The 15,361-nt window shown below is 40.1% G+C and overlaps 1 protein-coding gene across 2 annotated transcripts in view; it reads right to left on the bottom strand.

Moving 5' to 3' along the window:
* The window catches only part of MYLK4 (myosin light chain kinase family member 4), a 96,691-nt gene that overhangs the window by 13,771 nt on the left and 67,559 nt on the right, over nucleotides 1-15,361 (bottom strand). For both annotated transcript variants that reach the window (XM_019542367.1, XM_019542373.1), the window contains exons 3-6: nucleotides 5,811-5,901; nucleotides 4,868-5,288; nucleotides 3,657-3,958; nucleotides 139-244 (exon numbers count right to left, since the gene is read on the bottom strand). In XM_019542367.1, coding sequence (XP_019397912.1) covers nucleotides 139-244; nucleotides 3,657-3,958; nucleotides 4,868-5,288; nucleotides 5,811-5,901 — 920 coding nt within the window. The remainder of the gene's footprint in view (nucleotides 1-138; nucleotides 245-3,656; nucleotides 3,959-4,867; nucleotides 5,289-5,810; nucleotides 5,902-15,361) is intronic.

The raw sequence follows: 15,361 nt of genomic DNA, 5'->3' as shown, positions 1-15,361 counted from the left end.
GATCTCATCCACTGGATGCCAGGACAATGCAAAACACCCTTCCCTGAGATCCATCTAGTGAAAAATGGCTATATGACCCTGTTTCTTGCATGCCACTGGCTGAGTTAAAGTTATGCTGATAGCGTTCATTCCACTTACTGTCCAAGAACGTCCTTCTTGTTGACATAATAATAACTGCTGATCCCTGCCCTTTTTGCTGAGACGATTCGATGATCAAATGGTGCTGGAAGAGTTTGGCTATCATCTATGAAACACAAGACAGGCAGATGGTATGATAGTACTGACAGGAAAACCACTTGGGAACGAGATAGTTAAGGATTTAATGTACTGACCACAAATTTTCATTCAAAGTCACATCTTCTGCTGGGCTCAGGAGGAAATCTTGTTACTGAATGCAGCCTGCGTGAATTTGATGTTCTCAGAAGGGATGTTACATCAGGAATTAAGAGAAGGGGAGCCCTTCTTTTCCAAAAAGGCACAGATACATTCAAATATATATACAGATGCAGCCCCTGGATGTCAGCTAGTCAACTTATTAAACTGAACCTCCTGGCTCTCATGGTCAACCCCCAAATCAGTACTCCATTGCATCAGTGTAGAGGCTATAATTCCCATCCTGCACTTTCTTGCTGTGGTTCTTTTCTCTTTGAGGCCTCCTACAGCCTCCCATCTTATGGAGAAGTTGTACTTCAGTGAGGAATCATTTGTTTTGCTAAGGTACTGCTGATTTCTGCACCTATTAATATTTTTGTTTTTTGAAGTGTTAGAAGTTGTAATTTAAAGATGCTCCCTAACTAATAAGATTAGAGAGGCTGGGAACTGGGAGATGGCTCCTGAGTCAGATTAGTTAGTTAGTGAGAGGCAGGGTCTGCAGAAGTTGCCAACTGCTCCACAATAAAGTTCATTGTTGTTACTTCTTATTCATTGTATGCCTGCTTACTGAACCCACTGATCACTACATATTCCACATCAGGGGTTGGGAGCTTCTTTTCTTAACACAAGGTGGAGGAGGGCATGTAGCCTCGGCAACACTATTTTAAAGCTACAGAGGGTTGGGGTCACCACACACACTCGGTTATAGATGCCACTGGTAGCCACTGCTACTTCTTAAAAGGCCAGTAAGAATCACTATGACCTTCTCTAGACCCATCTACGCCATTTGCCTGCCTTCACCATACATGATGAAGAGTGCTTCCAACCACTAGCTTCTGAATTATGCAATATTTCATTCCGTCTTCCATGGCATTTGTGTTTAAAGGCAAGATTTATGGCTTGTCAGCATTAGGGAGTTTTGCACTGGCATAGCTTCCCATGTGCAAATCCATGTAGCAGAGGCACAGCTGGTTGGTTCTGCTCCCTGGGTAGCAGTGGTGCCACAGGGTCAACAGCTGCAGGCAGGCTGTTGGTAACCCTGGCCATGCCAGCAGTTCAAAGGCTGCTCTTTCTGTGCCACCCTCCCCACAATGTTAGTGCATAGGGCTGGTGCCCTGGTTGTTTTCTTGTAGTTACTCTACTGCTATACAGTCGCATTTAGAGTTTCCAACTGAAATCAGACTCCAGGACATCTAAAATCATGGTAAGTGCCCTGAAAAATCCTTCTTTTAAAAGTAAAAGTGGAAAGAGGCACAGAATAAAGTCACACAGAGTAAATGCTAGTGTTGCGTTGCACTCAGTGTCCTATCCAGTGCACCCAGTGCCCGATCCATTGCACCTCACAGCCTGACTTGTGTAATAATTCCTATTCTGACCATAATTTGTCTTTATATTTTAGCCTGTAATTTGTCTTTAGATTTTCATTCCATGCCCACATTGTTGTTCAGTTGATTGATTTTTTCCTGGGAATGACCTTTGGCTGACCAAGGTGACAAATACTTCTTTGACTAGTAAGGAAGGCCAGAGTGGCAACATTTCTATATGATCTCTGTGGTCTGGAATGCTGGCTCTCCTTTGTGTGGAACTTGTTGAGCAATTTTAAAACTGTTCATTACTTCAGTGAAAATGATTAAAAATAAAAAACAAAAACAAAAAAAAATCCATGACAGCATGCAGCTGGCTAAAATGCTTTTGCCCATTAAGGTAATAATGGATTGTCCCTATTTACAAAAAAGTCCAGTTTTCCAGGACACCAGCTGTGTACCTAGATTTTTAAAAGCATGTTAATAACCTAACATGTTTGTAACCTATATGGCCAATGAATTAGTTCATGGTCAAGGAACTGTGAAAAGCCAGGTCTCTTGGAATCCTGGCATCTATTTTGAATTCTGCGTTGGTTACACGGCAGGCCTCTATAGTCCCTTGCATTTTATCAGGTCCTATAGAAATGCCAAGGGACTGTCTTACCATTTAGGCAGGATTTGATTACAAACTTCCAGGAATCCACATTAAAAATGATAACAGCGTGAGACAGGTTTGCAAAAGAGATTGCTAAGCCCATAAAATGTTAGCATCTCTTGGCTAGGATATTTTAATTTAATAGGTTTAAGGATGGATGGGACCAGTATGATCATGAGTCTGATCCAATGTCAAATTTTACTCAAAAGTGCATGTAAAATACTAAGCCTGGAAACTGGCTCCATCCTGTGAGATTCCCTGATTTTTTACCCTTTTTTGTTTACAGAGATCCTGTCCCTTGCTCATACAAGGAACTTCTTCCAGTTTTAAAAGAACTGCTGTAAGGAGTTAAGTATGAGTCAAGCTTAAGATTTTATGAACACTGCAATATTATATGATCTAAACATCTTCCAGTTTATTTTGGAATGTTTTTGTATGATAATGCTTTTTTTTTTAAAGCATACGATTCATTCGTTCTTCCATTCTTTCAGACACATATGTGTGTATGTGTATATATTTATATATGTCCTTTTAAGTCCTTCAGATCATCTGTTCATTTACATATGCATTAATCAGGCCCTGAAATTATAAACCAGCAGTCCAGGTCTGGAAACTTGTCTCTCCCTTGTGAGCACTCCATTATTGAGATCAAGGGCACTACTTGTGTAGGTGCTCAATGACATCAAAAAGGTTCTATGTAGGAGTTAATATAATCTAATTTAAAAGCTTCAGTTGTTCCCACTTCAGATTTTAGTGGCTCTGATGTGAGCAACAGGATTTTTCAACCCACATCCAGAATTGTGCAGATATTATGGTAATATACACTCCAGAAGCATCTAAAGGTAAACTAAATAAATTATTTTGTTGCCATCCAATGTCATACATCAGGGGTTTTCAACCTTTTTTGGTTGGTGTACCCCTGGTGGCCAGTCAAGAAGCAAGGAGTCCCTCCTAATTTTCCCAGGCCACTTTTTAATTCCTTCTCTTGGAACAGAAGCCTCTAAAAACCTGCTACACTAATTTACACCCAGCTCCAGCCAATGAATAAATGCTTCTACTCCCAATTGGCAGGCAAGGTTTTTTGAGTAGATGTGATATCTCTTATTAGACCAACTGAGTAGTTGGAAAAAACTCTTTGCCAGCTTTTGGGCACAATCACCCTTCTTCAGGTCTAGGGAGTCTCTGTTCTGAGATCTCCAAGAACTGAGAGAAGCAAGGTGGGGGAGGGCACGTAGCCTGGGCAACATGTCAGTGAATCTAAATAGGTACATGGTGGGGGCTGGGGCTGGCGGGGGGGAGGTTTCTGCCCAGGTGCAATTTCTTACCAATCACAGCCACAGAATCATCATCTTCTATAGATGCTTCTGCGTGGGTCTCACTCTCTGTTCCAGTAGAATCAGCTGATTCTAGTTCTTGTGGGGCATTTGGTTTAACAGCTTCAGGTTCCTGCTTGTCACCAGCGTTCTCTTTATCTACTCGGCTCTCTTTGTTGTCATCTTTCATGAAGCCTTCCTCATTCACTTGAAGTTTGCTGCTAATACTGTGCTCAAATTGGCAATTCTGCTCAGTGTTCTGGGAGTCTGTTCTTGCAGATTCCTTTCCTATAACTTTTTCATTTCCTTTATACCTGCAGGACAAAGTATTATGTTAGACCAGTCTAAACTTACAGCTGAAGGGAATAGGTGAAAAATAAGCGATTGTTTTAAATTCATTGTGTAAAATTATAAGACTAAACAAACTATTTTAAGCTTGCCCTGTGGAATGAAATGATGGTTATGTTAATTCCAACTTTATCAAATTCCCTATTTTGGAAACAACTGCCCAAATTCTAAGGAGTTGGTATTTTGCTATTGACAGCATCTTTAAAGTAGTGAAAAAATATTAGGATTTCTCTTTGCTTCTAAAGATCCCTGCTTTAAGACTGATGGACTACAAATATTCTAATCACTGATTTCTATTTAGCACCTCTACTTACTGCAGTCCATTCACAGTGTCTGATGAAACAAGCACTCTGCTTTCAAAAGCTTTTGCTAATCCATCTCTGATGGCACAAATCTAGTCTGCCTCCTGGGCTACAAATAATACAGCACAGAAGGAAGTATAGAAAACAAGTTAATGAGTTAATTTCCCTGTGCAAGATGTTATAGTTCCATGTTACTACTTACATTAGTCACTGCTGTGGTACAATTCCAACCCATCACACTGCCTAAACTAACCTTACCTCCCTCACGTGGCAATAGTGCTGGGATATAATCATGATGTAGAGGGCTACAGAGATATAGAACTGCTTCATATCCAATTGCCCATCTCATATGCCTAAACTTTTTTCTGAGCAAACAGCCCACCTGTAGCAAATTGTTTGGGGCCCAGTCTGTTAAAAACATTTTTATTTGGATAGTGAAGTGAATTTACCTCATCATTCATCAGATAAGAAATGTTCATATATTTAGCAGCCACCTTGATTGATGTTTGAATTAAATGTATTTTTACTGTATGGCTCTTTAAAAATAAACTTGTATGCAGTTTTAAACCTGACCTTTGGGGCAGTCCATCTTGGCCCTGGCTTTGTGATGGATCCCCATCACCATGTCTCTCAGCTTCACTTTGGGACTCAGTTGCTGCATCCTTCTCCTCCTCCTCTTCTTCTGCTTCTCCATCTTCCTCCTCTTGCCTTTCTTCATTAGAGGCATCCTGTCCATCAAGCCTCTTCCCACCTTCCAGGGATTTACTCTCCTCTCTTTCTTCTTTGACCTTTATCCATTGACTGTTGCCATCAACAGTATCCTCTTCCCCGTTTTGAACAAACCTCCCTCTACATTGATAGTAGCATTCCAAACCTTTCCCTTTGTTCTTTGGCTCTTGAATCAAAAAGCCATTTGCCTTTTCAGCATTTTCCTTGTTGAGCTTATGAACCCTTTCTGTGTGCGAGAAGGACTCATTCTTCTGGATGGCTTCCTCTAGAAACAATAAGAAAATTCCAAGGATTTTAACAAAGTCTTTCATGGTTAGTATAATTTCAGTTATTTTCTAAGTCAATTCCAGCTTTTCTCCTCCGGTTTCCAAGGTCTATGTACATGTTTCCTAAACAATGGTAATGGTCATGAGCGTCAACCAAAGAAATATGTTAATCTAGTATGTAATGGAGCTACATATTCAGATATTCTCCTTATAAACATTTTTCATACTGAAACTTGTTTCAAGCTATGGGTAATATAACATATATTTTTAAGTAAAGCACTTCCTTGGAGTACTTATGGCCATACAAAGCATAATGTACTATACATGACATGGCAAATGATCTTTACATGTTTAGATGCTGATTGGGCAACCGTTACTCATGTTGGCTAGGACCCAGTCATGGGAGTAGCCTATGGACTTCAGTCAGACTGGTCATATGAGTAAGTCTGTCTCTGTGTGAGTAACTAAAGGTACTGCAGTTGGACTACGCATTAGAGCTGAAGCAATGTGAATTCTCTTACCTGTGGAATCAGGGAAGTTCTGCTTTTTTACATTCTTTGTTCCTTGCACTCTTAAATATGACTTCTCTATTGTTTTCTGATCTGTGATCAACTGTGGGAATACAAATGATCCTTTAGTCACTCGGCACAGCTTTCATATTCTGCTACTCATTGTGAAATCACACTTTCTCTTGTGGGCAAAACCAAACAGTTTGTGTAAATTAAAAAAACACCTTTAAATATTATTCACTCTACTTATGAGTGCTCTTGGGTTTAGACACTAGCAGCCTGATGCTGCTTGCATCAGCAGAAAGCAGGAGAACTCAGTTGGAATCAATGGAACTATATTAGTGTGAAAATAGCCCATGAAAGAACAGAATTAAGCTGTCGGGACTGAAAAATAATCCTCAAGAAATTAGCTGTTGCCTCACCAGCTGCGAAAAACTGGGTTGGTTAGTCTAAAACAAAGCTAGGAAGATTTAATTTTCTATTAAAATATTCAATAATAGTCTTACTGACAGATTTCAAATAGATTTTTGCTGTTAATCAGCATCTGGTAACAACATTTTTAATGATCCAATATAATTTATTGCAAGATGATGAAAAAGTTACCAGAAATGTGAACATATAAATCACAGTATTAGTTTTGTAGCCTACTGTATCTATATTTTATAATGTTATACTGACATCTAGAGGAGCTTTGTACTGAGCATAAAACGTAACTATTATTCATGCATTTGTAGCTATTTAGTAATATCCCAGTGGAATTTGGCATTTTTCCCATCAGCCATTCCTAGACTATAACAATCCATAACATGTTCAGCAGAATTCCATTCCTCTCTACTTTCTTTCTAATGTCAAACTAATACAATGAACTATACAAATTGTTAATAATAGAAATGGGTCAAAAAGGATATGAAAAATAGAGATACTTAAATTACTGTGATGAATCTTTCTCTCTGAATCATCAATGAAAGCAGCATGTTATGTTTATACACACACACACACACACACACACAACACACATGCACACAAACTACTTTGCTGGTTATTTACAAAAATTTAATAGAACTATATGGACAATAGGTACTAAGTGGAAACCACATGTACTCTCTAAAACTACTAAGTTAACTGAATAGTTAACTTTAAGGGAAACAAACAGGAATAAAGCATTCTAAGAGAAGGAAGAAATGAGTTAGAACAGTCATTTTCAAACTTCCAAAAGTCATGGAGCTCTTTCATATCAACCGTGGCTGCACAGGCTGTGTGAGCTGCCATGGAGCTAGGTCACCCAGTCTGCTCCACTATTACCCCATATCTCTTTGTGAAACCCTTGATAACCTATCGTGGAACCTCCAGGTTCCATGGAATGGATTTCAAAAAATCCTGGGTGTACCTACACGAGATGCGTTACTGTGTAGTAGAGCTAGCTGCTATGCAGTAAGCGTCCACGTCTACACATGAAGACACATACTGAGCAGTGACTGGCTCTAATCGCAACTGAATTTTCTACCTGCAAATGCAAGTAGCAAGTTTACTTGAGATTACTTACTACGCAGCAAATGTGCTCCCAGTCAGCGCGGCAGCAGAGGGCAGGAGACTGCTCCTTGTCCTTGGGAGCTGCCTGCTTCTGGGGCAGGCTCCACCACTGAAGCCCAGGTAGGAACAATGTAGAGGCAATACATCGGCCCAGGCTGGGAGATCCTTATTGCCCAGCACCAGCTCCACAATTCCAGCCCCTCTGTCTCCTGGCCTCTAGGCTAGCACCCAGGGGGAGCCTAGAGCTCCCCCTGGCTGCTGCAGGGGTCCAGTGCAGGGCCACAGAGAGCAGGAGCAGCAAATCTACTCCCACAGCACTGCACGTGTGGACATATACCTGGGAGAGTTTACTTGACAGTAAACTGTTCCTGGATTATTTGCATGTGTAGATGCACCCACTGAGTTAGAAAATAAAATGCACAGTTTGCATTTTCACTTAGCAAGTCCATTTTAAAAATATTAATCCATAGCAGTCATGGAAACTGCTTTGAGCATGAGAATTGAGACTGACAGAGATTGTGAACGATGTTAGTCTTTACAGGATTCCAGCTATGATATGAAGCAAGCTTAATTTCCTTCATAATATAAATTGGAGACTTGCACAAATTAAGATGCTCCATAAATCTCTCGCTAATCTCTTTATGTCTACCCATATCACAAAGAGTCACTCAGGGCTTGCCTTAGTTTTCTGCTCTGTGGTGAAGAGTGCTAAAGGAGGAGGGTGAAACTTTGGACCGATTCATTCTGTTAAGTTACCACAATTACTAATGCATTCAGATTCCTGTAAGCATGTAATCCTCGCCGTGTTGCTGATGACATTACCTATAATCAAATATAGTCAGCTGAGCAAATAACCAAGCAAGTGTTTCCAAAACCTTTGATACATGGGGCCAGATTTCATTTTTGCAGGCATCCAGTGTTTCTCATAAAATTTTCTTGCAGTTTGCAGGTGTGAAAAACAGAAGCCAGCTTTTGAAAATCTGCCCAGTGGAACTTTGAATGATGCCAAGTGTCTTTGATGCCAGGGAGTTAAATAAATTACTACACTATTTATTCAAACATCATTTCTGAACTCTTATATTTTAGCAGCAGATGTAGAAGTTCATATTATTTTAAATTAAAAAAAACAAACCTGTTGCAGCAGGAATAAAATGAAATGTGTTGAAGCTTCTACCTATATTCTTCAGACTTAATAAACAGAGGTTGTTCATGATAATTAAGGAGCTGGTTGTGAGTACACTAAGGTAAAGTGTAGGTATGTTTGGTAAGACAGGTAGTTTGATAAATACTCCCCATCAGCATAGGAATAATCATGAATATGTGAGTTTAAGTTTCATACTTGATGAGGTTTTTCCTAATCATGGGTAACTCATGAATGGTGTGTTTAACTTGTCAAATCTTAGCCTAGGGACACTTTATGGATATTCAATCAGAGCTTCTTCTATGGGGACACATTTTGTGTGGTTCCTGTGAAATTTGTTGAGACCAGAGGATTGTGCATAGTGTGCTCTCAAAAAAAGCTTGGGACACCTCTAAAACTTCTAAGTTCACTGCACAGTTAAATCTAAGGGAAACAATGAGAAATAAAATATTCTAAGAGAAGGAAGAAAACAGTTAGAAAATAAGAGGCATAGTTTGTATCTCCAAGTCTCCTTTGACAATATGACCTTAAAAGCATAGACTTCATAGACATTAGGGCTGGAAGGGACCTTGGAAGATCATCGAGTCCAGCCCCCTGCCCCAGGGGCATATCATAGATACTTTATTAACAGATGCATGTGCTATTTGCTCCATACGATATTGCATCCAGCCTTTTTATGGTGCTTTTGAAGACCCTTTTCATCCAAACCTATCCATAAGGATTTTTTAGCCTTGATTTTGGATAAGTAACATTCTTTCTTTTTACAGCTTCTAAACTCATATGAAACAATTTTTCTTAGTCATGGGATTCTAATGTTTAAAGCTGTCCAGAATGGAAATGATACATGATTTTTTTTTCAAGGGCATACATATAATACTATTAGGCTTATATGCTTGGACATTCTTATTCATACAGAGATGGAACTTCCAATATAGTTTGCTTTTTCTTTCAAAATTGTCCCAAAGGTAAACATTAAGGGTTACATTTTATGTGCCTGCAAACTTAGCAAAACAAGAGGCTGGGTACATTAATGCAAATTATCATGTATTCTAAAAGATATTTTCTGGACATTGACACATAATACACAGTGTGTACGAGATATAATAGTAGCAGAATAAAGCATTATGTTCAAGGGTCATTAAAGCCTTTAGTACAGGCTGATGGATAAGACTGTTTTCAGAAATTATATAGAAATATTTTAAAAGCATTATGAAAAAAAAATTAGTAATTAAGCATTGAGCAACCATAGGTATAAATATAATATAATTTAATAGCAATTGCAAATTCAATAAAAATTAATGTTTTTTGATGGACATCTGACTCCTTTTTAATGAGCTGTATTTAGTTAAATTCTTTCTTTTTACTACACCAGGACTAACCTTGGAATGTTTTTCTAGCAAGCCTTCCACTTTTTTTTATTCACCTAATAAAACCCTTTGATTTTCTTCCCACACAGGCAATTTTATAATGAATGGCTTCATGAAGCAGCCCAGAAGTTATAGTTTAGAGCTCCTTTATTACTCTGTTGCAGCTCTTTTGATGTCAAAATGAGGTATTCCATGGCTTCCCTTCAATCTCATTCAACAGATAGCAATATATAGAAATTTGCATATGCAAAGAATGCACTGCGTACTCATCTGGTGTCTGTTTCATAGATGCCTAGGATATTTCCCATGGATTTATTAGGATCAGCTATCCAGCTCTTATATAAGAGCTGTTCATCCTGCATTAATAGATATAATTTTGCTACTTGATCTGTGTGGTGATATGGAGCACTTGAGCAGGTAATTAACACCCAGAGTTATGTCATGCACTAAGCCAACATGTAAGATGTTCTCTGTGTATCTGTATTTCTAGATGGGAGAACTTCTTGCACGTGACTGAAATATAGAAATACTAACTTTTGGCATCAGAAATGCATTTCATGCCTGCTTTACTCAAGTAAATCCTCAGCTATCCCAGTAGGGATGGCCTCTGTCCTCTTCACCACTGTATTCCTCCTTGAAATATACTTCTTTGAAGAACGTAGTGTTAAATGACCTTTGAATCACATTCTGATACTTATTTCTCACAAAACATACACACACCGAGGAACTCTGCTCCACTGCCTCTAGGTTTCATAGTGGTCATTGTGTCTAAGTCATTATTTATTGCTTGTCTCTACAGGCTGTAAGCACTTTGGGGCAGAAGACTTGTATCTTTCATGTTCTCTGCGGGGTTGAGTTCATTCAAACAAAATCTTCCTATATATACTAAGTCCAATGGCAATGCGCAGGGGGTGTATAGGGGTGCACGTGCACCCCCTGAGAGCACTGGTGCACCCCCTGACAGCGAGCGCTCCCTGCTTAGGTGACAGGTGGGGGGGCAGGTGGGAGTGCTAGTGCCCTCCCTGCGTGCGCTGGCCAAGGACTGGGAACACCAGGAAAACCACCACTGGCATTTCCAGAAGCACTGATGGCACTTCTGGGTGCTCCACTTGTGCTTCTGGTTCAGCGCTATCAGCTGTGAGAGGACCACCCCCCCCCCCGGTTGCTGACTGGCCACTGGGGTGGGCACATGCCCCCCCGATTCAGGAGACACCAGTTGCCCATGACTAAGTCCAAGTTGTAATTCCTAATCAATCACACACAAAAATGTAAAGTAAATGCCATGAGAATTATGATTCCTCATTAGGATGTGCAGGAAAATCCATATGTAAAATCATTTAGCAAATGCAAGAGAATTCACTATCCAGATACAGATGCAAGCATGTTTTCATCAAGACTCTTATCAAATACCATTCTACCTATCAATGCTCAGTATCAGGAAGTCAACTTCACCTCTGACTGGCCCATGCTGCCCATCTCCATCATTCCTGTGCACATTTTCAAATGAGTGTCTTCATACTTCTTCCCATTCTGACCTTCATCCTAAGAGCAGCTCCCCAGAAATATGTGCAGAACCATTTTGTTGCTGTCTTTCAAAGTCCTTCTTAAAATTTTTCTTTGTTGAGATGTCTTCATGAGATGTTTTTTGGGAAACCATGACAAAGGTTGGGCTGGTATGGTAAAACCTGACTAGTATGTCTCCCTGTTCTCCCTTGCGACTCTGTATTTATCTGTACTTTTCTTCACTTCTTACCATACTAAGTTTGTAATCTCTTCAGGAGTTGGAATATCTTTTTGTTCTGTTGTACAGCTGCTAGTACCATGGGGTCCTGGTCTGAAATTACTTCCATCACTGTCACTGTGGGTCCGTATACTTCATTTGCACCTATGTCATGATGAGGTCAATCTGTAAACTACTCCAGAATTTCATATTTATACAAAATAGCTTCTTTTCTTTTGTGGGCATCAGCTTTGTCAGAGTTGGCATCTCAGAAGAAGGAGGAGAAGGGATCTATCATAAGAGCCAAACAGTGGCCATTTTCTTGATATGGAACAAGTTAGCTCTGAGTTTCACCTGTCAAATCTTAGGCAAAATCTTGCAACCACATTAATTAAGCAACAGAAAATTATTTCTCAGCTTGGCTGACTCATTGGACCCAACCATACTGTGATATGCATGGCAAGTATGTCCAGACTTCTTGAACTGTACTTCATAAGCTGTTTTTGGGAAATCATGCTGCTGGGAGATTTCCAAATGGTTACAAACTTCAAAATTATCCCCTACAGCTTTGATGACTCACTTTTAATTGGATTCCAAAACACGGGTTTCCTAATAACACATTTCATTTAACAGGCAGGGTTAAAAAAAAAATCTGGGATTTCTTTATTTCACCTTCATAGACATGCTTTTTCCTGTGGTACCTCACCATGAAGGCAGCACACGCTGAATGGAATGTGTTTGGAATCAGCCCAGGCTCCACCAGGGCTGCTGTCCAGCCAGGCTTTGGTCCTCGTTGTTGGCATATGTGTGAAAGATCAAGCATGGTGCCAGGAGGACACCAAAGCCAATAATGAAAAAGAATGGGGTTGTCCTTTTCTGAGATAATTTCAAAGTTACTTACAACCCAGGTTTGTGAGTGCACTGGTATCTTTTACTTAGAATAGAGAATATATTTACTTCATTAACAGAGGGCAAGAATTTATCTGAGAACAATGGAAGGCGGGGATGCTTATGGGTGATATCTTTTATGTTTGGTTGGGATAGAGTTAGATACACTTTCGAATGTAGTGCATTCTTTTTTAGGTTTCAGGAAAAAGCCGTCACACACAGCGAGGTGGGAGGTAAAAAGGTGGGGGTTGCCAAAATACAATTTTGCCCAGAGTGCCATTTTCCCCAAGGCCAGCTCTGCCCCCAGGATGCCGTGACACCCTGGTTGAGGATCACTAGAGACTAACTAAAGGTACTTGTGAAGCTGCTTGAGTATAGCCTGAAAGCAGGTAAGAAAAACCCTGAGTTTTATTAGCACATTGTATCTGTATTTGACTGCTCTCCCTAACCTCCAGTGTGGGGAAAACAGCAGGGACTCTTATTTGTGCACAAATCATCTACTAATGGGTCAATTTCATTCAAGATATATACCATCCTTCTGCTTCTGTATCAGAGATTCATAGCTACCTCTTTATAATCCAGGACACTGGGTATAAGTGAAAGTAAGCCATTGTTATTCTCTTCTCCCTTTCCTCCCCCCCTGGCTCCCTTCTTTCCTGTGGAAATGTTCTCTTTGCTTTTTCAGGAACATTTTAAGCCTAAATTTGATAGCCCATACTGAGCAGGTGGGAGGGGAAGGCCATAAGCAACATTGATATAACGCCTGCTTGAGTGGTTTCTAGTTTTGTAGAAAGCACTCTATTTCTCACTCAGGCAAAGGGATTGTGTCTGCCCAAGCACCAGTAGCTGCCAGCTCTGCAGTGGCAGCCAGATTCAGCAGTCTCAGCTGATGGATACTATACCAAGTCCCATTATTCTCAATGCAGAACTGAATTAAGTCTGTTTTTACTTAAAACTGGGATGTGTTTACTAAATCCAGCTGTTGTTCACTGACTTGCACGATAATTTTATGATGATCCTTTTATAATAAATCACATGCAAATGCAAGGAGGTAATGACAAGCCAACATATGTGGGATATGTAGTAAAACAAACAAAATATTAAAAGTGCAATAATATCATCAGGGCAGTTCCAGAACTGCTTATTCAGCATGTACTTGAGCAAAATGCCTACCAATTCCAATTAGTGTCCCTTAGAGACTGAATAAAACTAAGCCTGGGGTGGAGGAAAGAAGTGGTGGTGATGGAGGCAGAAAACCTGATGAGACAGAGATTTTAGGGTTTTTTTTGGGTATGTCAACACTTTTCCCACAGTACTCCCAGAAGGGTTGTTTTCAAACACATATCACACACCTGCTCCCATGCACAAAACCAAGAAATGGAGAAGTGAAGCTGATTTGAAGTGCATATCACAAGGTCACTCTCAAACACACCAGAGACAACAGGTTTGATGTTGGCCATGGTGAGGGAGATGCCCTTGGAATGGCATTACCACTGCATTTCTGGATTGGGTGTGGAACGAAAGTCCTCAAGAGTGTCTGCGCCAACAGGACCCACAGAAATGGTGTAGATATGTTCCTTCTCCACTTCCCAAAAGAATTTGCCAACTCTTTGCACTCATCTCTGTGTCATTTGGGTTTCCCTGCTTTACTCTGCCGTGGATGCTAGCTTTGTATGCACATTTGCCCTCTTCTGATACGCTAATTTCTGTGCCATTCTCCTTGCTCTCCAGTATACATGGCATGCTTCTAGGAATTAATCAGTAAACTTTCCTTTTACTATGTTTCTACAGCACCTGAGACCCTGGGGTACTGATTCTTGGGGCTTCTGGGAGCTTCAGTCTGAAAACAGCCCTTCTGGGAGCACTGTGGGAACAAGGTTGACATACCCCAAAAAACCTAAAAACTCTGTCTCATCAGGTTTTCTGCCTCCATTGCCACCACTTCCTTCCTCTACATCAGGCTTAGTTTTATTCAAACTTCAGAAACATAATGGGTTTGATTTAATTCTTATTTACAATCACTTATGAATATGTTATTCCACTGACGCTAGTAGAATTGTACTTCTACCCACATAGTAAGTAGATCAAACTTTTATGTCCAGCTTTACTTCATGTGATTTTCATACCGTTTTACCAACAGATATATTTTTATTAAAATTTTTTATTAAAAATAAAAGATGGATATTTCAAATAAGTAATTCTTGTTCCATTCCATACTAGAGTATAGCTCAACAAAGGAGGTGAAGAAAAGGACAGTAAAGAAAAGAAAGACTTTTTGGAATTTCTTTATGAGTTCAATATATCTTGAGATTTGACATCCTATAAAAATACCCCCTTTTTCATGCAAGGTACTCTGGGTAAATGCAATATCTTTTATTACACCAACTAAGTAGGAAAAAATTGTTCTTTGCAAGCTTTTGGGTACAAATACCCTTCTTCAGGCAGAGAGTCTGCAGTTGTTCTGTGCTCTCCTAGATGGGATAGACAATAGTATGTAAGAATACAGGTCAGTGAAAATGCAAATGTGTGGCAGTGAGGATCAGAGGGGGTGAGAGACAATGGGTGAGTGACTGGTGGGGGGGTGGGGAAGGGGGAATGGTGACCTAGTGCGACTCTCTCTCTGCCTGAAGAAGGGTGTTTGCACCTGCAAGCTTGCAAAGAACAGTTTTTCCAACTACTTCGTTGGTCTAATAAAAGATATCACATTTACACAAAGAACCTGAGGTGAGGTGAGGTGAGATGAGCACACCAGTAGGGAGGGAAAGACTGCAGCAGGGGTTACAGGGGTGAGCTAGCAAAAACAGGATGTGCCTCAATACTGACAAGTAAGTGCAGGGTGCTGCACTTGGGCAGTAGTAACCAGCAGCACACTTACAAGATGGGAAACTCCCTTCTTGAGAGCATGGAGGCAGAAAGG

Source organism: Crocodylus porosus, unplaced genomic scaffold, assembly GCF_001723895.1.
Source record: "Crocodylus porosus isolate Cpor-Errol unplaced genomic scaffold, CroPor_comp1, whole genome shotgun sequence".
Lineage (NCBI taxonomy): Eukaryota > Metazoa > Chordata > Crocodylia > Crocodylidae > Crocodylus > Crocodylus porosus.
The sequence above is the reverse complement of the archived record's forward strand: the minus strand, read 5'-3'. Positions and strand labels throughout refer to the sequence as shown.